Source organism: Labeo rohita, chromosome 8, assembly GCF_022985175.1.
Source record: "Labeo rohita strain BAU-BD-2019 chromosome 8, IGBB_LRoh.1.0, whole genome shotgun sequence".
Classification (NCBI taxonomy): Eukaryota; Metazoa; Chordata; class Actinopteri; order Cypriniformes; family Cyprinidae; genus Labeo; species Labeo rohita.
Window position 1 is genome coordinate 1,878,981 of NC_066876.1, and position 25,152 is coordinate 1,904,132.

The following is a 25,152-nucleotide window of genomic DNA, read 5'->3' on the forward strand; positions in this document are numbered from 1 at the left end:
GACAATCCTCGCTTGCATTCACTCTTTAGTCTTCATCCTGATTTATTTTCCCATCACACCCTTCACTGTGTGTTAGACCACCCTCACATGAGGGATATTATGCTGAGAGATGCTGGTGCTACTCATAACAGATCTCCACATTTTCACCAAACATTTGTTTGCCTGCATGAACTTGACTGAGAGGAAGGACAGTGCTGTCTCTGGATCTGCCTGATTCACTGCAGTAAGACTCATGATAGGCTTTCTTTGTTTTGTCTTAGGTAGTTCCTGAAGCGATGTCATTTTCACATGGCATTGAGAGATACAGTGGCATGTGTGGTTTGTTTTATAAATGAATGTGAAGGAACAGTGTGTGATTTGAGTCTTCAGACAGGTTTGCCTGCTCTGATTTTAGAGGGAACCTATGAAACCTGATGGGAAATTGGTAAATGTATTAACCAGAGCTGAGAGCAGCCTGCAGGATGATTATGCTTAAACTGCTAGTTGTGGTTTACTAGTTGGTTTAGCCACTCATTAGCTGGTCAACCAGCCACTGTTTTCCAAAACAGCTTGAGCACTTTTAGGTATGAGCAGCCGGTTACTGGCCCAGCATTTATACCAGTTTATTACTGGCTTGTATCAAACCAATCACTGTTACAAAACACAGCTAGCAGCTTGAGGAGAACTGAACTCTCAACGGCTCAGTCTCAAATCTCTCTAATACACTGACTCCCTGAGACTACTCAAGACTGGTTGTGGTGTGAAATGGAGCTGGAGCTGGAGCTGGAGCTGGAGCTGGAGCAGGACTAGGAAACAGGATCAAAAATTCAGAGGAAAGGCAGGACGATTCCCTGAGGAAGAGGGATGTGAATGTGGACTCCTCCAAAGCTCCTTCCTCAAACCTTTAGCCGCTTCAGTTGCTGAGCTCAGGAAACATCTGGCTAAACGACCCTTCACACACACACACACACACACACTTACACTTTAATATCCTCCTCTTGACCCTCAGCTAGTCTATTCCCCCACAGGATGTGATGTCGTGTGGTCTGTGTATGTGTGTGTGTGTATGTTCACATGTGTAGCAGTGCAGACATTCACTCTGCATGCCACATTACTTCTCAATGACATGCTAGTTTAAACTAACCTTCCAGAACCGTTTATGATTCTTTATGTGATCAAAGCTGCTGCTCTCTGACTTTGTCAACACAGCTTTAGCTGGTTAAAACATACTGAAATGTGCTAGCTATGTTAAACCCTTCACGATGGAAAATCCAGCTAAAGCCTGCTGAAAGTGATCTTTGAAACGTAATAGTGGGTTTGCAGTTTTTCCACGCTGGTTTAGTTGCTTGGATGGCAGATCTTTAGCCTGTCACAACAGCTGCATTTTGGAAAATCATAGCTGATTTGTTGCTGGTCTGCCAGCACTTTCCAGCTTGATGCTCAGTCAGACTGGATTGAACCATAGATTGATTTGTACACTCTAAATAAGATTTGTTCTCTGTCCTCCATGACACAGGAACCCAAACTCCAGGTGTTCACGCCACGGCAGGGTCCCCTCGCCGGAGGAACCAGACTCACCATCCGCGGCCAGTTCCTGGATGCTGGATCCACCGTTAACGTCAAGATCAACAGTACTCAAAACTGCACCATCTTCATGTGAGCGTGTGTTCATGGCGGCTCATGTTTTGTTGAAATAGCATGTATGTGCTGCTCATCACGTCTGTCGTGTGGTTCTGCAGGCTGTCTAGTGAAATCATCAATTGTGTGATGCCTCCAGCCAAACTAGCCGTCTCCGAGAACGTGTCGGTGTGTGTGGTGTATGACGGCCGGTCGTGCCTCAGCACTTCACCCAGTTTCACGTTCACCTATGAGAAAAACCCTATTATCAGTCACATCAAACCCAACAAAAGCTTCCTCAGGTACTGAACATAAAGAACATGATGAGTGAACACTCTGTGCACAATACAGCCTACATGTATGCTGTTCCAAACACACATGTGACTTAGATTTTCCTTGCTCTGTTTTCGAACGTCAAATGTGATGGTGTTGCAGTGGCGGTCGCAGTATCTCAGTCACTGGATACGGCTTCAATCTGGTGCAGTCCGTCAGGATGGAGGTGTCCGGAGTTGGACAGACGGTGAGAAAAAATGCATTGTTTATTGGACAGAAATCGAAGTGCTGATGCGTGTTATATTTCAGTGTGTGCGCTCATTCATATGGATGTCATTTCCGCAGAACTGCTCCCGTGTGTCGACTACTCTGATTGTTTGTCAGTCTCCTGCCGCCAGTCAATCCCAGCAGGCCACGGCTCGCTTCTACCTCAATGAGGTGCTATACAGAGGAGAGGATGCATCTCCATTGGGACAAGGATCGGACGAGGACGAGGAGCCTCACGCTGATGTATTTCGCTTTGACTATGTGGAAGATCCACAGTTCTACACGGCCAACAAAGAGAAACTCATCAAACATCATCCTGGAGAACCTCTCATCCTCATCATCAATGTAAGTGTGTGTGTCGATGCATGTTAAAGCCCAAAAATTTCACCCGAAAATGAAAATGTCCTCACCCACAGGTCCAAGAATTAGATGAGTTTGTTTTAAGGGAACAGATTTGGAGAACTTTCATCAATGGATTCTCTGCAGTGAATGGGTGCCGTCAGAATGAGAGTCCAAACATCTGATAAAAACATCACAATAATCCACAAGTAATCCACACCACTCCAGTCCATCAGTTCACATCTTGAGAAGACAAAAGAAACAACTCTTATCAACATATTTTTAGGTCCATAATCGTCCTCCAGCTCTAAACAAATATGTGGCCGGATTTTGATGTGAGAGACAACAGGAGATATTTTTTGGCATTTTTGCCTTTGTTAGGACAGGACAGATCAGAACTGGCAGGAAGTGAAGTGGGAGAGAGATGGGGGGTGGGATCGGGAAAGGTTCTCAAGTCAGGATTCAAACATGGGACGCCCATAAACCTGCGACGGCGGTGTATGTCAGCACGCTGCCCACAGGGCTATCGGCACAGACGAGATGCACTTTTTCACTGGAGGAAGCGTAATTATGGACTCGTATTTGAGTTAAAAACGACTTAATGCTGGATTTGTTTCAGCTTTTATCTTCTCGAGATTCTAACTGATGGACTGGACTGGTGTGGAATACTTGTGGATATTTGTAATATTTTTATCAGCTGTTTGCTCTCCCATTCTGATGGCACCCATTCACTGTAGAAGATCCACTGATGAGACAGTGATGGAATGACACGTTTATACAAATCTGATGAACAAACAAACTCATCCTAATCTTGTGTGACCTACAGTCAAACCAAAATTTATTTAGTCACCTTCAACATTGTCACCGTTTATTCGCTATAGTTTAGAAAATGGTAATAAAATATAAAAGGAACTAAGAGATATTATGTCAGAACAAATTCATCTTGATAATGTCAGATAACTTTGATAGAAAGGTATGTAATGAATTAGGTTGAATAGCTGTCAGCCGTTACATTTAAGTACACAATAAGATAATACCAATGTGGGTCAACCAGTTAAAATTTGCTTCCAAATTTTAATTAGTTTTACTGATAGTCCAATGTTTGAAGAATTTTTATATATAATCTATCACAGTTTACTTTACTTTGCTCTCCTCACTTACAAATAAGTGTAAGTGCTATCCTACACCCACTAGTAAAAAATATCAAAAATTATATCTGGTGTTGGAATCCATTTTTGGTTTGACTGTACATTGATTTTCAGCATATGTTCATTTTTGTCTCAGCTATTTGTTTAGAGCACAGCTGATTAAATTGTCTTCTAAGATACCGTTATTGGTTCACAAATAAAGCTTAGTGAACAAATGCGTACAGCATGGAGGGTGAAGTGAGAGGAATGTTGATTATAAATAAACTAGGGCTGAGAATAATAATAACAACGGTCCACACATATCCTGTGGTCTGTTATGACAAGAGTAGTTGACCACTGCTCTCATACCCACTCACACACACACACGTCTGATTTACTGTCCTTGTGGGGACGCTCCATAGGTGTAATTGTTTTTATACTGTCCACACTGTATTTTCTATCCTCTAACCCTGCACCTAAACCTACACCTCACAGAAAACGACAAGCATATTTACATTCTCAAAAAACTCATTGTGTATGATTTATAAGCTTGTTTCCCCATGGGGACCTCAATTTTGGACCCCACAGTGACACGAGCCTCCATGAGCTGGCGTGTATTTAGATTCAAGTTCCCACTGGGATAGAAAAATGTGTCCCTCTTCCCTAAAAACTTTTCTGCGGGGAAGAGCTGGAACTACTAAATCAGTCACTGTCCACTCTCCGAACCAAAGGTCCACACCGGGCATCCCACTTCTAACACCAAACTATTGTGTTAATTTTCCATTTTAGTGAAGGTATAAGACAAAAGTCTTTTGAAGATTTATTTTCTTGCAAGAAAATGGTCTACAGTCATACAGTCATTCGAGTTGGCTGCAGAATGCGACAGAGAGGAAACACCCCGACTCAGCATTTATACCCTAATTGAATCAGGATGCTTCTATCTCATCCAGTCATACTGCATGTTCACCATATGTGTCCATTTAAGGTATCTAACGATCCTCCCTAGATGTGTTTCTAAAAATTTAATGCAAATCATTATCTTAGAAGCTAGGATGTAGGGTCTCTAAAATAACACTTCTTGTCTCACACTTGTCTGCACGCTCACACATTTTATGCATTTTCTGTTGTTCCTTTAACACATCAAAATAACTCAAGCATGCTGATGAAGCATGTAGACCGGGGGTGGTGAACTCCACAGCCCTGCAGAGTTCAGCTCCAATCCTAATTAAAACTCACCTGCCTGTAGCTTTCTAGTAACCCTTCAGACCTTGATTAGCTTGTTCAGGTGCGCTTGATTAGGGTTGAAGCAAAACTATGCAGGGCTGTGGCTCTCCAGGACCGCCCCTGATCTAGACAGTCTAAAGAACACTCTTTAGTAGAGTAAAGCAAATAATAATAAAAATTTCCCCCCACCACACACACAGACACACAAACAGTGATGTGTAAGTGTTGGGGAAGTCCAGATTGGTGTGGCGGGATGTTATGAGTTTCTGAGGGTCAGACAGGAAGTACCTAACATGCGCAGAAGAGCCAGGGAGTTTTATTTTTTATTCTCTCCTGAAAAATTGAGGAGGAAGGAAGGAAGGATAAAGACGTGAACCCTGTGTCTGTGTGTTTGCTATCAAAGTATGCGGCTAATTATCGCAGGATGTGAGTTGTTCATATTTGAGCATATTTGTGTTACACTGTGTCCTAAACAGCCGTGATGAGTGACAGGACATTCTGTCAATCACATGGTTTTTTCGTTTCATTTTTTGGTTTCCACTGTGAAATACTGGACAGAGTCCTCCACCACATACAGCATCTGCATATTTAACATCATAGACACACTCTCTCATATGTACACAAAGTGTAACAGGCTTAGCGTGTGTCTGTGTGCTGGTGTGTCAGAAAGGGCAGAGCGAGTTGGACCTGACGCTGCAGGAATACTCCGTGACGATTGGCTCAGATCTCTGTGACATCACCTTCCACAACGAGCAGCTCTTCCACTGCACCATCAACAGATCCCTGAGCGCCAGCACTGGAGACCTGCCCGTCACCGTGAGTCCACAAACACACAAACTGCTGCTCTCACAGCTGTCAGACAACTCTGTTATCAGAAAATAAACCACTTTTGTGCTGTAGCATGATAAAATACTCAACTTTTGATATTAAAAATATACAGCATTTGTTTTGTAAATTATAGAAAATGAACAAAGAACTTTACCAGTATTGTTCAGTGTTCATGATGATTATTGCAATATAGGTGTTAACATATAGAGTCTTGTGAGTGTCCTGTAGTTGATGAGCAACGCTGCTGCTGATTTACACTGTTACACATTTCAAAGAAGCATTAATTGTCCTGTGCAAAGCAGAGGTTCATCTTCACATGCTGCTTCATCACGACTCACTGTGATCTACAGTCTGTTACTGGACCCTGGATGTTTTCATGTGTGCCTCTTTCTCACACACACACATACGCCCTCATCACCCTTATCAGTGTGCTGTATCTGACACTAATCACGCTACCAGCGTAACCATCTGCTCAGTGCTCAGAACTGGAGACTCTATCCACCGGATCACTGACTGCACTCCCAAAACAAGAAGAGGCACTGGAATGCGGTGGACGAGCGCAACGTCAGACACGAAAACAAGCGTTAATCAAGCCCTGAACCGCCCTGATATCATGACTGAAATTCCCCGCTTCTTTGTTTGGTCTGATAATGAGACACCAGCAGCTATATTTACCACACTGAGGGCCGTGACACAGCTAATGGAGCAGACTGAGCCCTGAATATCTGAAGAAACACACGTCAACAAACAGCACAAACATCTGAGTCTCGAGGCCCAGTCGAGCATTCAGAGCACTTTCTCACGAGGAATGCGGTTTCATGGGAACGGGAGGATGTATAGACCAAGATGTATAGACCTGCATTCTGGCTTTTCCACGTGCTATTAACAGGACTAATGGAGAGTGACCGGAAAGCACAGGATTAGGAAGGGAACATGGAAATTCTGCCATCATTTACTTACCATCATCCACATCTATATGACTCGCTTTCATCTGTGAAACACATGATGAGATGATGTAAAAGATCTCAGCATATGGTGAACAAGCATCATAAGTAGCCAAAAACTGTTTACTCAAGAGATCTGAAGATTAATATGTGAAGATTAGACCTAACTTTCTTTGTTTCGCTGATAATCTTAACTTCCATCATAGCTGTTCCAGTCAAAATGGATCCTTTTGTAGTCAAAACCTGCTTTTGTTTCAGAATCTCTGATTTGGTTTTGCGGTAATGAAGTGCTTTGTTCATTGGCAGCATGTTCAGGAAAAACCAGATGAGTTCATCAGGCTTGAACACTATATCAGCACTGGCCAACCGCGAGCAAGAATGCAATAGAGCGCAAACATGACAGGCCTCTGGCATCATCACGTGTGTGTTTAAGGAGCTCATGCTATTCTGTCGGTTTGTTTCAGGTGCGTGTGGGTCATTTCCATAAGGTGATAGCGATGGTGCAGATGGGTGGAGGCAGTGAGCTGGCAATCGTCGTCTCCATCGTGGTGTGTTGTGTGCTGCTGCTGCTGTGCACTGTGGGTACGTCTCTCATCATCAGACAGCACACGTGTGGCATTCAGCATGACAGCGCCTCTCTACAGATGCTCAGATGTCCTGGATGATCTGCTGATGATCCTGCTGGAGATCATGAGATCATTCTGTAATTCATGTAGAGTTTCAGAGCAGCGTCTCACTCTACTGTTTTCAGTATGAATAACACTAGTGTGTGTGTGTGTGTGTGTTTAGCGCTGGTGGTTTACTGCACTAAGAGCCGCAGGGCAGAGAGATACTGGCAGAAGACTCTCTTACAGATGGAAGAGATGGAGTCACAGATTCGTGAGGAGATACGCAAAGGTAATACACACACACACACACTCTCTCTCTGTGGTGATGGACTGTTAGTTTTATTAGCTGTAATCCCAGCGGAGCAGCACACGTCTCCCACACGCTCTTAAAGATCACGTGACACGTGTGTGTGTGTGTTTATGTTCACATGTGAGTCTGACAGCAGGAAATGATCTAACACTCTGAGTGCGTCATAAATCAGTGTTATTAGACTCGTCTGTCCTTTAGCCAACTTGTTTTCCTTTGAGTTGTGTAGACAAGATCTGGATAGTGTCCACCCGTCTCCGTCTGCACACCTTCATGTTGTTGGAGTCCCACATGGCTTTCTTTCTTCTGTTTAACATAAAAGTGAAAATAAAATGAATAGTCTAGGCTGCGAAGTAGCTTTTATTCAGAGTGACTTTACATTGCATCTCAGGTAAACATTTTGTAGATATCTTTACATCTCTGGGATCGAAACCACTGGAACACACCATAACGCTAGCACATAAATCACAGACTCAAACCGAAACCACGACTGACTCAGCCTTTCATTCATGCATGCGAATATTCAGACCCGGCATGATCACGTGAGAAACGCTTGACTTCGTAAAGTCTTTGAGTCTTAGGACATTATGTTGTTTTTTGTCTCCCATTTATGTTTATGTTTCTCCTCTGAAGAAAGACAGTTATGCAGGTTTGGTGTAACTTGAGTAACTGATGGCAGATTTAGCAGTTTTATTTGAACTGTTTGTTTATTTATGGATATTATATTCTGCCCTGTGAACATCGTTATCTGAACATCTGTTTGTTCAGTAAAGAAGTGTAATCATGTGAAACTGTGGCAAACAGCATGTTCAGTTAAAACAGTAAACACATATAAGTTTGGGTTTGTGATTATTCTTGTAGTTTGGTATGTTTGGTCAGAGGAGCTCAGCTCTCTGGATTGCAACATCTCACCATCACCAGCTTTCTCTCACTCTGCTTCTCTTTTCCTTCTGTTTTATTCTTAGTTTCCATGGTAATTTAATCCCTAAATACACACAAACATCCTGTGTTGAAACAATAAGAGGATGTCTCACTTCCTGTTATCCCAGCAGGACTTTTCCCTCAGCACTGATCTGACATCAGCGCCACTTGTGTCCTGAAGACTGGAGACAAATGAGCAGCAATGCTCTCAGATCAGTGGAAAAATAAAAACACACACACACACACAGCGCTTGTTCCAGAATCAGCGTGTGACTTTTCACCACAAACCACTGCTTCACATAGACTGTGCTGTGTGTGTGTTCTGGTATATATGGTTTATATGGTTTATGAGTATGAGATTATACAATTGTGTATAATGACATGGGTATTACAACGTAAACATGGTTTATGAGGTTTACACTTCCTGTGTTCCAGCAACCCAAATGGTTTAAAAAACATACTTTTTTTTGATATTCATAAATTGGCTGCTTCTCACAGTGAATCAGAGTTTGAGCTGAAGCACATAAGCTATGTTTAGACAGAAAACCGAATGTCCATATCCTCGTTCAGATGGCAAAGCAAACATGTTTGTATGTCACCTCCTCAACGGGAAAAACAGTTCATGCGTGAAATCGAGAGCATGTGTTTTTCTGCATACTCAAATGTTTTGTGTTGGGGTTTGTGTTAGTGATTTGGACACACGTGTGATGACGGCCGTGTGTTTGTGTGGCACAGGTTTTGCAGAGCTGCAGACTGATATGACGGATCTGACGAAAGAGCTGAACCGCACGCAGGGAATCCCTTTCCTGGAGTACAAGCAGTTCGTCACACGCACCTTCTTCCCCAAGGTTTGATCACTACACGTGTGCCATTAGAAATGTATGTGACAGCAAGAATTAAAGCTAAATGATGGAAAACGTGAGCTGTGCTTCTCAGGAAACCCTGAACTTAGTCACACTATTCGTTAGAGTTCACTCAGTTGGATGTGTGATGAGCTCAAACAGATAGTGATGTTTGTCAGCTTCATCTCAAGAGTGAATGTCTGTTGTTACTGTGATCTGTAAGTTGCATTCATGAAAGCCCTTGCATTAGATATCAAACCAAGTCATGTTTATTTTAAAGAAAGAAGCACGTGCACACCTTTTTCAAGCAAAAGAATAATTCTGATTATGATACAACAGATTATGGAATGGGTATTGTGACGCTTTCTGTGAGATTCTGGGGGAGTGGATGATGTTGATAGTTTATGAGACTTCATACAGCCACTGAAATCATGTCTGGAAAAACTACAGCTAGTTGTGAGGAAACCTTCAACGCTTGGTCTGCTATTTTTATATGTAAAAGCCTATTATTTTTATATTTGAGACACTGGATTGAAGGACTTGTCTATTGTACAAATGATTTAAAGTTTGTTAAAGAGTTAAAAGTCTCCAGCCAGGGCAGATACAAGACTCTCGTCCCCTATTTTAGTTCTCCAGTAAAAACCACAAATGTTGCAATTTTCCAGTCGTATTGTCTGCACAGTACTGGGCACAAAGACAAGAAACTCCTGAATACTCCCTCCAACGCACTGACACAATAGACAGGGGAATTTTGTGTGTGTGTTTGGAGCCTTTGCTGCTAAATAGACTTTTACTGTGACCTCAAACACACTGCAGTCCTGCTCTGGCTCTGCCTAACCTGGGATGGAAAACATAAGAGACTTGATTATGGCTCTGGTTTAGTTTTAGTATAACAGTTTTAGGAGAACGCAGCCATTTAAGAGCGGTTAAGGAAAGTGAAGATGGTTAACCTCATTGTTTGTGTTGATGTCAGAATGATCTTGTGTGTGTTTATGTAGATGTGCTCCGATTACGAAAGGCGTCTGGTTCAGCCGATGTATGAGAACGATCCTCTCGGCCCGCGAGCTCTGTCTGAAACTCATCCTCTGCTGCAGGACTGGCAGGTGAGACGCACACATATTACAGTCAGTGTCCAGAAACATTCACGCAGATTGCGTGCATTCGCAGTAAAGCACAGATTCAGCAGATTCGTCTTGAACAGTGATTCAGTATCTTTCACAATACGCCGTCTCTTCTGAGGAAACTCTCATTTCCTGTCAGCAGCCTCAAATCTGCAGCCTTTCTTTTATTAGTCTAATTTTGTTCCTCATGCTCACAGATTTTGGCTGGGCTTACTTTAATGGGTCGCTGTACGTTTCGTAATGTTTGAAGAATTGTTTTGCACAGTTGGGAAATTATTTTTGTGATTCCCATGTGGAACTGTGAAACTTCAGCTTCAGTATTGTACAACAGGGTGATTTTTTAAGAGGAACAATTAATTTGTCAAGAATCACGATTGCTAAATAACATGAACTAATGACTCATGCCAGAAAGAAACGTGATTCTAGAGGAAAAGCATAAGGGTGTTAACATGTTAATGCACTTTAAGACCAACTGCATACAACATACTTAGATTCACACATACCCTTTAGTAGTCTGAAAATTAATGCTTTATACTGTATTATGTGTCTCTTCTCTCTCTGCAAGTCGTCTAACAGCATGCGCCCCAACCTTGAGGAGGGAATCACGCTGTTTTCCACTCTTCTCAACAACAAGCACTTCTTGGTCACCTTCGTTCATGCGCTCGAGCAACAGAAAGACTTTGTCGTAAGAGACAGGTGAGTACAGGTGTCAAACCCAGAAACCAATGCACACATCTGAAGAACTTATAATGCAACATTGAGAACGTTTATATCTTCCAAAGTTTTTTCGATGCCGGATGCAAGTTAGACAAGAATATCTCTGATTGAGCGATTGAGGTGTTGTGTTGCTGGATGTAATAGTGAACATAGTGGTCGTCATTTACTCCCGACATCTGAGCCGCTGAAGATGCAGTTGATTACGTTTGTTTGTGAAGGGAATGCGCCTCCCGATCTACATATATCCGTCTATGTTCACGCAAATCATTCATGATCCAGCTTCACTTACAGCAGAAGTGAGTATAAGGATTTTTTTATGGATCTCTGCAATTGTCTTTCTAATAACGTGTTAGTTAGCAAGTTTAGCGGTTAAATGTGGCTAAATGCGGCTAAAGTAAACAGGCTCGTCACTCCACAGAGAGAAGAGAGGGGCGGGGCGAGCAGAGCTCATTAACATTTAAAGCAACCTCGACCACAATGGGATGATTTTTGCAGAGCTGATTTTGTCAAGGTAAAAAGGGTGTTGTTTTACACAACCATTGAGAATTTTTAACCAAAGTATATTATAGATTTTTCATTAAGACCCTAAAGAATCATATCAGCTTGTGGAAAGTGGGCATCTGATGACCCCTTTAAAGCATGTCCCTGTTACATTCATGTATGTGCTTCTTTAGGAAATTACCTAAAAATAATACAATATTGCTCTTAGAAAATGCTCTGAACAGCTACAGTACGATCAGTTGCTGTTGGGAAACAAGGCGCAGATGATTTGGACCAGTGGAAATGTTGGCGTTCATGTTTTGATCTTTGACTTCTGTATCTTGGCCGTTTGAGACAAGAGTTACACCCTGCATTTGATCAGCGCTTTCGCTGTGATTTAGCGGCCTGCGCTGTCATGTGTGTGTGATTAGCTGTAGTGCTGGTGTCTGGCGAGGGAGTGTTTCCTCTGTGTGGAGTTATTCATCAGAAGGGCTCCACCGAGGACAGGCCTTTCCCCGACTCTATCCATGCCAGCGTGAATGTGAATGTTTTCAATTACTGAAGTGTCTCGTGATGTGTTTGTGTTCTCTCATTGATGTTTAGGTGCAATCTTGCCTCTCTGCTCACGATCGCCCTCCATGGTAAACTGGAATACTACACGAGCATCATGAAGGATTTGCTAGTCGATTTGATCGACGCTTCAGCCTCCAAAAACCCCAAACTGATGCTCCGGCGAACAGAGTCAGTGGTGGAGAAGATGCTCACCAACTGGATGTCCATCTGCATGTACAGCTATCTTAAGGTTTGTGCCCAAGTACACTAGACGGTGAAGAGCACGGCACCCGATTTTACTGGAGCTGTTCGCTTCAGTTCGTTGACTTTATGAGCATGTTTGTAAGAGGTCGTTTCTCTCGCACCATCAGGAGACGGTCGGGGAGCCGTTCTTCCTGCTGCTGTGCGCCATCAAGCAGCAGATCAACAAGGGCTCGATAGACGCCATCACGGGGAAAGCGCGCTACACGCTCAACGAGGAGTGGCTTCTTCGAGAAAACATTGAAGCCAAACCACAGGTGAGCTTCAACACATCTCACGATCGACCTTTGCATCTGTGAAATCGCACTGATAAGCACGTTGAGCGGTGATCTGACCTCTCATCCCCCCCGTCTGCCTTCCAGAACATTAATGTCTCGTTCCAAGGGTTCGGTATGGACTCGGTGAGCGTGCGTGTGATGAACACGGACACCATCTGTCAAGTGAAGGAGAAAATACTAGAGGCCTTTTACAAGAACCTGCCCTTTTCGCAGTGGCCTCGAGAAGAGGATGTGGATCTTGGTAATTATCACTCAGTGACGACTGTCTGTACATTCGAGAGGCAGTTACATGTTGATCAGTAGCTGAGTCATTCTTTAAATGCTGTGCTTTTACAACGTCATGAAACAGCATGGTGAAATAGAGTTATTTAGAGCTGACAGACTTGTCAAGCATTGCATCAGAAGAACACGGCAGATATTAAAAACTAAATGAAGAAGCAAGATATGAGGATGAGAAAGTTTCATTTTCATTTAAATGTAAACGCTCATGCTGCTGTGTGAGATTTAGTCAAACACTGAATTTGGCCTTTCATCTAAATGTAGTTTCAAATGTAGGTTCAGGAGGAGCCTAATCCTTCAGTCCTGTCAATCATTGCTACAAGCGTATATAAGCAACAGTCCCCTACTCCTCCCCTCTTTTCTTTTTTTTTTTACGGCGTACAACCTGGGGGGGTTCTTACTCAGAGCTTGAGCCTTATTTGAAAACAACAAGCCAAGTTCGTTTACCATTATCTAGTAGGACTGAATGGGCAGGCGAACTCGTGAATGAGTCAATAAAACAACAAAACACACATGAAAAAAATGTCACTACTCCTAAATCTCTCTTTTTACTTTAATAAATACTTATTTTATAATCAGCTTTCCTAATTGAGAAATAATTAAAAGTCAAATGCCATTGTTTTATTGAATTTTAGCTTATTTTAAATATTTATGTTGTTATTTATTTATTTTTTAAAATAAAGCTGTGTATTCAGTGTATTGTTCTTAATATGAGTTTATGAAGGAAACTCTGTTTTCTGAATGAATGCAGAATCAGGTTGAGAGTCTAGTAGTGATTATTAGTCATGGCTCACTGTGATTGATCTGTCATGATCAGAGTGGTTTCCAGAGGGCCGCAGCAGCAGAATCCTACAGGATCTGGACGACACGTCTGTCATGGAGGACGGCAGAAAAAAACTCAACACTGTTTTCCACTATCAGGTGAGTGTGTGTGTGTTCTTGTTCATCCTATATTGTGGACCCACAAAACTTCCCCAGAGGGACCTCAAATTTATTGACATTGTGGGGACAGGCCTGATGTTTATCTGAAAGTGTACAAGTAAACAAGTTTTCTGAAATGGGTAGGTTTAGGGTATGGTTAGAAGAAAATATAGTTTGGTCAGTATAAAAACAATGGAAGTCCATGGAAAGTCCCCAAAATTCACAGAAACATAACGTGTGTGTGTGTGTGCGTGCAAATGTTTGAAAACTGGATTTCAACAGAAACTGAAAGCCCATTACTCAAAAGTTCTATGTTGTACTTCTTTACTGTTCATTTATTCAATATTTTGTCTGATTTGATAATGCTTTTAGTTGCCATGTCTCCTGACACAATTGTAACTCATTTGACCATGTTTAAGTCCATTAAGTCCCCCAAATTAGTGCAGAACATGTAAAAACTGGATAAATCAGAGCCAACGTGAAACCTGTGGACTAACCCATTCAGGCCTATATTGTGCCTACATTGGCTTTACCATGAAATGCTGATGGTGTGAGAGCCCTGGCCCAGAGTAGAGCTCCATACACTTAACCTTGACCTCTGACCTCTGACCTCTGACCTGCCTCTTGCAGATCCCAGATGGAGCGTCACTCGCCATGAGCATGAAGGACAAGAGAGAGAACACACTGGGCAGAGGTGACGATCACACTTAACTTACATACACACAAAACTCAAATATCCTACAAGCTCTTGCTGCTTCTTAAGTCATCTCCATGACCTTCTTTCTATTGATTCACAGTTAAAGATCTGGACACAGAGAAATATGTTCATCTGGTGAGTGTGCTGGACGTCTCTCACACACTAGAGTTTTCACACGTGTTCACTCATCATCTATGACATGCTAATAATCAAGACTGATCTTGATCAGTGATCTTGATTCCTCAAACAGTGTGTTGGAAGCGGATGTTGTCATGTTCAGGACTCAGTTGATCCAGTACTACGTAGTCAGCAGCAGCTTCACAGTAACAGAAGTTAGCCTAATGAAGTTTCTCTCATAAACTCTGGTCAAACACTCTGTCTAGAGACTGTTAGTCTCACACACATAAGTATTATTGCTGATGTGAAGGGCTGCTGACTGATATATGTGTATCTTGCTTGATCTGATTTCGCATTCACATTTCACATGAATCTGAGCATTGTTGTCTGTCACAGTTAGACAGCTGACTAGTGTCTAGTTTAGATCTGTGATGTGGTTGGACCCTTTAAAGACAAATGACAGAAAATCCGACCAATCACACCTCTCGTTTACACTGTGGGGTTTGGCCTTCAGGGTTTCACATCTTCACAGCTGAGAAAAAATGTTCTGTAATTGCCATGAGAATACTTAAAGACACACTGTGCCATGCTAAAAAGCATTCACTATGCACAAATACTCTGACTGCACTGAGCTGGTTGATTGATGATTTGTCCGTAATAATGCTGTGATTTGAATGCAGGTGCTGCCGCACGATGAGCTGGCAGAGAGCAGGAAGTCCCACAGACACAGTCACAGGAAGAAGGTGTTACCTGAGATCTATCTGACACGTCTGCTCTCCACTAAGGTAACGCTCAATTCAACTCCATCAGATGTGAGGTGCTCTGCCTACTGGCAATAATAACTATTTTTTTATATAGTGCCTATAGATACAAAGTTAAAAAAAAGTACAGTGGTAAGAAAAAAAAATACATCAAAGATAATATGAGAGAGAGAAAAAAAGAGAGGATTTTAAAACATTAAAAGATTTTGCATGTCTAATATCATAGGGAAGGAAATTCCAGAGTTTTGGAGCAAGAAAAGAAAAGGCCTGAAAATTCCAAAATTGGAGTGATGTGTTCTCTAGTTTTGTCCCTGTCAGGATTCTAGCAGTTTTGAATATACTGCAATTTATTTAGGGTAGTTTTTGAAACCCCTGCAAGCAAAGCACTGCTCAGTGCACGATAAAACAAAGGTTTTGATCAGTTTTTCTGCCACAGTAAAGAACAGCATGTTTCAGCAATGTTTCTGAGATTAAAGACTGACGTTTTAACAGTGTTCTGAACTTGGAAGTCAAATGTTAAATGAGGGTTAAATATCATCCCAACTCTACGACAGAGTCGTCTACTTTAAGTGTTGAAGAACCAGCTTTATCGTGTATCACTTATCAACCATCTTATCACTGTTCAGGCAAAGAAAATTTTGAGACGTCTGTCTTTTTATCTCAGAGATGCGGTGTTCAACGAAAGCAACAGCTGTGTAATCTCCCGGTTTTGAGTGAATGTAAACCTGGGTGTCATCTGCATAGAAGTTAAGACCAAGAGATCTAAGCAGATAACTGAGGGGGGAAATATACATACAGTAATGGACTAAAGAGTAATGGACTCAAAAATCAATCCCTGGGGTACCCCAAATTTGACTGAGTCAATTTTGGACTTGTGTTCACCCATGGAGACAAACTTAAAACAGTCTGAGAGGTACGATTTAAACCAGTTTAATGCAGTCTCAGTAATGTCAAAGAATTCCCTGAGATCAAGAAGAATCAAATGACAGACAGCCAGAGTCTGCAGCAAGTAACAAATCGTTAGTAGCCTTCACTAATGTTGTTTCTGTGCTGTGAAACCTGAGGAACTTGAAGGGCTCAAACTAATTGTATAGTGTAAGGTGGATATAGAATTGAGATGCCAAGGTTTGCTCTTTTGACTTTTGGCTAAAATGGGAAGATTTGAAATGGGACTAGAATTATTAAAGTTGTTCAGATCAGTCTTTTTTGGACCTGGGGTAACCGCAGCGATTTTTAAAGCACCAGAGCACAGGGAGTCATTCACAATACTGAACACAACAGTGCCCACACAGGCAAAACAGATTAGTACAAGATCAACTATAGTAGTGGCATTTGTGAAACTCCTTTGCCCAGAGAGATTAAATCAAGTATGGAGAAACTTGAAAAAGGTACTGAGAGCAGGATCAGCCGAAACAGAAGTAATACTCATACAGCTTTGTGTCAGGGATCCTCAAATCTGGCTTCTGAGATTCACTTTCCCGCAGAGTTTAGCTCCAACTTTGATCAAACTCACCCACCTGTGATTTTCTAATGATCCTAAAGACATTGATTAGCATGCTCAGGTGTGTTTGATTAGGATTAGAACTAAGCTAAACTCTGCAAGAAAGAGGATCTCATGAGCCAGATTTGAGGATCCCTGGCCTGTATCAAAAAACAGGTTCTGAAAAGGTCTTTTTGGTTTGAGCCATTCCAGTTCAATTGAGTGACTAAGAATGGGCAGTCAGTGTTGTTGGTACTCTATTAGTTGCATTACAGGGCTGCCTACACAAAACCTCCATGGGCCCAAAGTATGCAAAAGTTGCTCTGGGCCTAAACAGGCTGGCCCACACTGGGCCATCATGGGATTAATGTGGGCAGTCCGCTAGTGTGGGCTACTCACAGAGAACCTGCGGTGAGCCCAAAGCTGCAGGCCTGTCTGGGCAAGCCCGCACTGGGCCTGTTTAGGTTTGGAGTAGGCTGGCCCTAGCCCACTGTGCCCGCAAAAAGCCAGCATGGGCCCTGCAGAATTATCTTACGGCAAGTTGCCATCATTGTACCACTGAGCAGAGCGTACATAGGACACAGATTGAGATTTCATAGGTGTAAATGAGTCCAAAACAAAGAGGAGAGCAGAATTTAACAAAGAGTCTTTGTCCTCCAGGTAGTCAGATAAGGAAAGACAACTTATGGATGGCTCAGTAAAAGCAGAGAAATCTTGAAGATCAGTCGATTTCAATTTATGATAATTTACCGTTTATGTAGATGACATTTTTGTAAATGACAATTCCATATTAAATAGAACAGCCAAGTGGTCAGACAGCCCTAAGTCTACAGAGGCAAGCAGTGAACTATTGGTAATCACTAGATCCAAGGAGTGACCCTTGTTATGAGTAGAAAAGCCCAGAAGTTGTTTCAGATCAAAACACTCTAATAGAGACAAGAAATCCTATGTCTTTCCAGAGTCTTTGGTTTAAGCTGGTCATGAGCTAGTTATAAGATCGTTATGAACTGGTCTTGAGCAGGAGTTAGTTGTTTAGGACCAGCACCTGACCAGCTTAAACCATCTCATAACCAGCTCAGGACCAACTAAGGACTAGCTCATACTAGTGCCCACGCTTTAAAACGTACGTAACCAGCATATGCTGCTTTTTTCAAGAGGGAAAGTCCAAAAGAATAGGAGTTCTCTTAAAGTTAAGGTACAACATGGACAGCAAATCAGCAAATTTCTATTAAAAAACTACATTTGACTTCGGAGGTTTATAGACAGTAGCCATAACAGTAGTAATGGGTTTAGAGACACTCAAAACCAGACATTCAAAAGAGAGAAACTTGGGGGTAACCACAGAACTTATTTTTATTAGTACCGGAGGGTCTTGGGGAATCAAATAAACCATAACCAGTGGGGGTAAGTTCATTAAACAAAAGTCCATCAGACTGGTTGTGCCAAGTTTCCGTTAAGCACACCAAATCAAGTTCTTTTTCCAAGATGATATCCAGAGTGAGAGACTTATTGTTTACCGAACACACCATTTTTACAGCAGAAATCTTGTAGCCATATGAATCCTGAGCCCAGCAGTAGGAGGAGAGATCCTGGTAGATATAACTCACAGATAAAAACAGTAGTGCATGGATAAAAATGCTGCTCCGCATTACGCTGAAGAGGGAAATAACCAAGAACTTTCCAAAGCTACAAAAAGCCACCACTGTGGTTCACAGAAAAGTTAAAAACAATAAAACGGGAGAAAGGAGCAGCCGGCAAATGCACCAGCATTTCCTTTCAAGCGGAAGTGTGCAAACAGTCACAAGATTTGAAAGCAATAACAATAACCATCAGTGCAGAATACCCCACTGACCTCCTAAAGACTCCTATCACGGGAACAGAGGATTGAGAAATGAGAAAAGATTATTGCATCAGTACTTTCACAATTCAGAGCCTCCTGTCCAGTCCACACAAAGTCAAGTCAAGTCACCTTTATTTATATAGTGCTTTTAACAATACAGATTATGTCAAAGCGGCTTTACAGTATTAAATAGAAAAATAGTGTGTAAATAATGCAAAAGGACAACAGACAACACTTGATTTTCAGTTAAAGGCAGTTCACCGTTGAATTCAGTGATGTCATCATCCAGCTCAGTTCAGTTCAAATAGTATTCAGATAGAAAATTAAGTGTCCCCAACTAATGGAACTTGTTCCATAGTGCAGCAAAGTCAGATTGTGCAGAGGACTCATCAGGTTTCCGTGGTCTTGTGGCGATGGCCATCTAGGTGAACAGGTCTCTGCTGACATTCTGGCCTGTAGAGGTCGTCTCTAGGTCCTGATCCACCATCTGTTCTGGATACAGACTGGATCTGGTGGCTACGTTGACCTTGGAATAAGAACGAAACGGACTAATATTAGCGTGGATACCATTCTTCTTACAATGTAACGAGTACATCGGTGTTATGGGAAGTGTTCCCGGGTTCCGGTTGACCTAATTAATGCAGCATAACAATCCTGTAATGGATTTGAATAATTCAACAAAGCACATATTGAAACCATAACCAGAATGAGCTTTACTGCCAATAACATGGCAAACAGATGCTTCCAGAATATAACAAGATACAGATAATTGAGGTAAAATGAAAATATGATAAAGGATCATAAAGGTCAAATGAAAATACAGCACACTGCTGTGTATGGATTAGGTAAGGTAAGGTAATACTTTAATACCCTAAAGGGATGAATAAACGGACCTCTGCTAGCTGTCACATACTTCTTTGATATACAGTTCTGTGCAGATTCTGGTTCTGTCTCAAATAAAACAGATGCTTGACGTCCCAGTCTCACAGTCCACAGCAGGAACACAGGGTTAATTTAATGCGGAGGAGAGGCTGTTGAAAGCTGAGCGATGTCTACAAATAGATTCTTGTGCAAGTCCCTAGTCTGTCCAGATGTAGCAGGAAATAACGCAATCTCTACTGCATCACCCACCGGACCGTTTGCTCAATCTGGCAAGGGTCTTTCAGGTCACATTATGACCACATGATTATGACATCACATACATGATTTCATCAACATACTGTATGTTTTAAAAGGACACTAGATGTTGGGAAAAGGTTATAAATCCTGATTAATTCATGTGTAAGGCACAGAGATTTGATGTGTAACAGAAGAGTGTGCACCAGGAGCGGTAGTAACTGTGTGAATGTGTTTGTGTCTTGCACAGGGAACCCTGCAGAAGTTCCTGGATGATCTGTTTCAGGCCATTCTCAGCATTCCTCCAGAGAAACCTCCACTGGCTGTCAAATACTTCTTTGACTTTCTGGAAGAACAGGCGGACAAACGTGGCATAACCGACCCAGACACGCTACACATCTGGAAGACGAACAGGTATTGATGAGTCTGTCTGCTCTCTTCAAGCACATTCCTGCTGTCATTTTGCACAATCCATCAGTTCATGTTTCATGGAAATGCAATGTAACTTGCTCTTCTCCTGTCAGTCACTAATCACTAAGGTCACTTCCTGTTCAAGCCCTCTCTTCCAAACACTTGTCATGTAGAGGCACTTTTTACCATCCATTCAGCTCCCTGTGGATCAAGTCTCTACAGCAAATTACAGAAGTTTAATGGGCTTGCTGTTGACTGACCACACAGAGAAACGACATTTACTTTGCATGCATCCATGTAGCAGGCGTATTCACCCAACGTGATCTTCAGTGAGAATGATACAAGCACTATTACTAATAATACTGAAGGAGAAAGAGCACGAGCAGTGCTGGAGCACCAATTACAGCAGACAGCATAAGTGGATGAGTGTTAAACAGCGCGTTTGCATCTGTGACAGGACTGTGACGTTCTCTGTGTGTCTCTCCGTAGTTTGCCTCTGCGCTTCTGGGTCAATATCTTGAAGAACCCTCAGTTTGTGTTTGATATCGACAAGACGGATCACATGGACGCGTGTCTGTCTGTCATCGCTCAGGCTTTCATTGATGCCTGCTCACTCTCTGACTTGCAGCTGGGCAAAGTAAGAGCATGCGCACACACACACACCCTTCATAACAGTTTCTATGTGTGTCTATGCAGCTGAAAGAATGTAAACACTATTCTGTCCATATATGGAAATGGCAGCTTTCATCACAGCAGCATCTCTTCATATGACATCAGAAAAGAAAAGTGAAGTAAACTCTTAAATGAGCAGTGTGAGGGAATGACCTTTGTGGTCAGATTCTCTCATACTGTAGTTCTGTCACTGATGTCTAAAGGTGTATAAACATGTCCATTGTCTACTGTCATTTATGAACCACATCTCACGCAGATGTCACTTATAAACTAAGCAGACTTCTGGTGGTCAACGCCACAAATATATGTGACTAACTTGAAAATGAGTGAATTAAGATTAAACAAGATAGGACCAATAAAAGATTGCAGCAGGTTTGATTTATATTTATTACTGATAGTTAAACGTACAGATAAAAAATTCCTGACTGGTCTTGAAAGAGTCTTGATCATTAATGACGCATTATAATCTCTCAGATCACAAACAAAACACTTGTCAATGCAGGAAATCAGTGGAGCAAATCATGCAGCGTCGCACACACTCTGCATCTAATCAATTGTTTTCTTCATCACAGGATTCTCCCACCAATAAGTTGCTTTATGCCAAAGAGATCCCGGAGTATAAGAAGAGAGTGCAATGTTACTACAAACAGATTCAAGAGATGGCGCCACTCAGTGAACAGGAAATGAATGCTCACCTGGCCGAGGAGTCGCGGGTGAGCCGAGCGCACGCTTCTGATTATGCTGCTTAGCTGTCTACACTGTCAAACAGAGCCATCGAGTTTGGCTGCATCATGCTATTCAAGTCAACACCAGTCTGTTTTACAATACACATTGTTTCAAAGTAGCTTTACAGAAAATCATGATGTTAAAGTTTGTAACTTAATATTTTTATGCCTTATAGTCACATTTTGCAGATTTGAGCCAGACAATTATATAGTTACATTATGAGAAGATATAGACAATCACACAGTTGAGATTTGCTATGTAGTATTATACAGTCATGGCCAAAAATATCGGCATCCGTGCAGTTCTGTCAGAAAATGCAACTCTTCTCTCAGAAAATTGTGGCAGTTGCAAATGTTTTGGTACTCATGTTTATTTTTGTTTTTGCACTGGAACAACACACAAAAAAACAAAACAGAAAAGTCAAATCTGATACAATTCCACACAGAACCCAAAAAATACACTGGACAAAATGATTGGCACCCTTAACTTAATATTTGGTAGCACCCCCCTTGGAAAAAATAACTGAAATCAATCGCTTCCTGTAACCATGAATGAATACCGTTCACACAGTCAAGGCATCCAGTGCCAAAAGCAGCAAAGCAACCCCAAAACATTTTTGAACCATGATGTTTGACTGTAGGGATTGTGTTCTTTTCTTTGAAGGCCTCATTTCTTTTTCTGTAAACAGTGCCATGATGTCCTTTACCAAAAAGCTCTACTTTTATCTTATCTGTTCACAGTATGTTCTCTCAAAAGGATTGTGGTTTTGTCACATAAGTTTTGTCAAACTCCAGTCTTGTTTTTTTACGCCTTTGTGTCAGCAGTGGTGTCCTCCTGGGTCTCCTACCATAGCATCCCTTTCAGACCTTGTGTCTGCAGATCAGCTTGAATTTGTTTGGAAGTTAATCAGGGTTCTTTATCCACCATTCAAACAATCCTTCATTGTAATTTTTCATTAGCTACAGTGTCATGTGCTGTAAACCTCTTGATGATATTGCAAACAGTGGACACAGGAACATTAAGATCTCTGAAGATGGACTTGGAGCCTTGAGATTGTCTATGTTTTTTCTCTCAAAACCACAGACAACTCTTTACACTTCTTTCTTTTTTTCATTTTTTTTCATTTTTTCAACGCAAAGGTTGAGTCAACTTTTTCCAAGTGTGATTACTATATTGCTCACACCTGTTACTTGCCACAGGTGTGTCTAAATACAAATTACAGGAGCATCACGTGCTTGAAAAGCAATTATTTCTTACAATTTTGACAAGGTACCAATAATTTTGTCCAGTCCATTTTTGAGTTCTGTGTGAAATTTGATCAAGTTTGACTTTTCTTCTGTTTTTTGTGTGTTGTTGCAGTGCAAACAAAAACAATAAGCACATGAATATTGAATGGATTTGCAATTGGAACAGTTTTCTGAGAGAAGTGTTGCATTTTCTGACAGAATTGCAATGGTGCCGATATTTCTGGCCATGACTGTATATTGCTTTACGTGTGTTTACGTGTTTACGAGTGTAACTGTATGTAAGATTGGATACTTATAGTAGCTGTATATGGCAATAATGACTCATTCTAATCACCTGCATTATACATTTGATATATGCCAGAATGCAGAATTATTAAGTACATATGAAAAACATGCTTGTATGCTTACAAAGAATTTCTGTTTTTGCTGCAGAGATACAGGAACGAGTTCAACACTAACCTGGCCTTAATAGAAGTCTACAAGTATGCCAAGAGATATCGCAATCAGGTGAGTCTGTCCTCACATCTGCGCTGGCATAACTGTTCTGAGCATGTGTGAGCATGTGTGAACGTGTATGAGTGTGTGTGAACGTGCCGGCAGCAGGATGCCGATGCCCTGGACCGACGTGAAGGTCCATTCTTGAACTGTGATTGAGCTCATTTTTGCTGACAGCTGTGCTCTCAATAGGGCTCATTTGACATGAAAGCATAATCACATGGGGGTTTGCAAAACAATGCTGATTATTATTGTGAATGTGCAGAGCACAACATGAGTGTGAAGGAGTCGGCTTGTGTTTGGATTCTCCCTCACTTTTTTGTCGGTCAGAGAACTTTTTTTTTAGCGCTTCCAATTTAGTGTTGCATTTAGTTTTGCAATCTGAATTCCCAAGTGTAGGGACGCCTCAAACTCTAAATGTTTTGGTGGTGCCTGGGAGGCTCAGCGTTCATCTTTAAAAACACTGGACAAGCTGATGAACTCAAACTGTCACCAATATACATTGTGTTTTACTCCTCGACTCAAGTCCAAGTTGAAGAGCATATTTTCAGAAGCATTTGACCTTGGCCTGGACTTGGAAAAAGCCGGTCTCAACCATAGAAAATATGGTCTTGAACTTGAGACGGACTTGAGAAAGTATTAGATATTATTATGTGATCTTTGGCCATGTTTAAGTCTGTAGTTATGACATTTAATGATTTACTTCAGAAAAGTGACATCTTGAAAATGAAATTTTTCATTGTGTTACAAAATGTTACATTAACGCATTCACTAAAAGGCGTGTGAACACAGACTCAAGACTCATGCATGTCCCATCTCCTCTAGCTAACTGATGTCAGAAAGCCTTTGGAAACAATGTTTCAAATGAAATGATTGATTATATTGATGCGCGTGTTTCAGGTGGTGAGTGCACTGGACTCGAACCCGACGGCTCGACGCACTCAGCTGCAGCACAAGTTTGAGCAGGTCATTGCGCTGGTGGAAGACAACATCTATGAGTGCAGCAGTGAGGCCTGAGCTCACATTCACTCCCCTGACCACCTCCACAAAGGACGTGAAGCCCTGATGCCCGTATCTGATCAAATCTGTCCCACATTTAGTGAATCAGTGTGGATAATCAAGTGAAGAAGTGAGAGGGAAACATCTATAATGTTTCACCGCTTGTTCTTGCTACGAGTCTGTTGACTTTCTCTCGCTATAGCGTTTAACTAATGACTCTGAACTAGGAGTTTGTTTAATTAATTGTGGACTCCAGGGTCCTGAAGCCCTGCGGTCATGTGACGCACTGACCCCACACTCGGGGAGAGCCAATTATGCACTGGATTATACAAGACCTTCTCCATAGCAATATTTATAGCTGTATGATGATTTCATAGTGTTATGTGAATGACGTTTCTGATGGGATATTTGTGCCTGCACTGTTTATCGGCAGTCCATTTTAATTCCACGATGCCTTGGAATACAAGTTACTATATGATAAACATATAATAGGCTCAAATGAGACTGTTGCAATTGCATTAATTATTATTTGAAGGGTTTGGGTCTTTCTTGAATGGGTTCAAACTGAAGTGTGTGCATAATTTTTGTAGATATTCTGCTGGAAATGTTTAATTTTTTTTTTTGTTTTTTTGGAGAAAGAGGGAAATTTTATCAATAAAGACAAACTTTACTAAACCATTGTGTAATATTAGTAAACATTTTTTGT

At 41.6% G+C, this 25,152-nt stretch overlaps 1 protein-coding gene across 1 annotated transcript in view; it reads left to right on the plus strand.

Annotated features, from left to right (window-relative positions):
• Positions 1 to 25,124, plus strand: part of plxnd1 (plexin D1) — a 57,487-nt gene extending 32,363 nt beyond the window's left edge. The window contains exons 15-36 of the mRNA XM_051117743.1: positions 1,496 to 1,635; positions 1,719 to 1,898; positions 2,032 to 2,116; positions 2,215 to 2,481; positions 5,493 to 5,642; positions 7,063 to 7,180; positions 7,388 to 7,495; positions 9,170 to 9,282; positions 10,275 to 10,379; positions 10,963 to 11,093; positions 12,198 to 12,396; positions 12,518 to 12,664; positions 12,770 to 12,926; positions 13,782 to 13,885; positions 14,516 to 14,579; positions 14,683 to 14,717; positions 15,380 to 15,484; positions 20,147 to 20,310; positions 20,797 to 20,944; positions 21,552 to 21,692; positions 23,385 to 23,459; positions 24,348 to 25,124. Coding sequence (XP_050973700.1) covers positions 1,496 to 1,635; positions 1,719 to 1,898; positions 2,032 to 2,116; positions 2,215 to 2,481; positions 5,493 to 5,642; positions 7,063 to 7,180; positions 7,388 to 7,495; positions 9,170 to 9,282; positions 10,275 to 10,379; positions 10,963 to 11,093; positions 12,198 to 12,396; positions 12,518 to 12,664; positions 12,770 to 12,926; positions 13,782 to 13,885; positions 14,516 to 14,579; positions 14,683 to 14,717; positions 15,380 to 15,484; positions 20,147 to 20,310; positions 20,797 to 20,944; positions 21,552 to 21,692; positions 23,385 to 23,459; positions 24,348 to 24,464 — 2,853 coding nt within the window. The 3' untranslated portion in view covers positions 24,465 to 25,124. The remainder of the gene's footprint in view (positions 1 to 1,495; positions 1,636 to 1,718; positions 1,899 to 2,031; positions 2,117 to 2,214; positions 2,482 to 5,492; positions 5,643 to 7,062; positions 7,181 to 7,387; positions 7,496 to 9,169; positions 9,283 to 10,274; positions 10,380 to 10,962; positions 11,094 to 12,197; positions 12,397 to 12,517; positions 12,665 to 12,769; positions 12,927 to 13,781; positions 13,886 to 14,515; positions 14,580 to 14,682; positions 14,718 to 15,379; positions 15,485 to 20,146; positions 20,311 to 20,796; positions 20,945 to 21,551; positions 21,693 to 23,384; positions 23,460 to 24,347) is intronic.
• Positions 25,125 to 25,152: the final 28 nt, after the last annotated feature.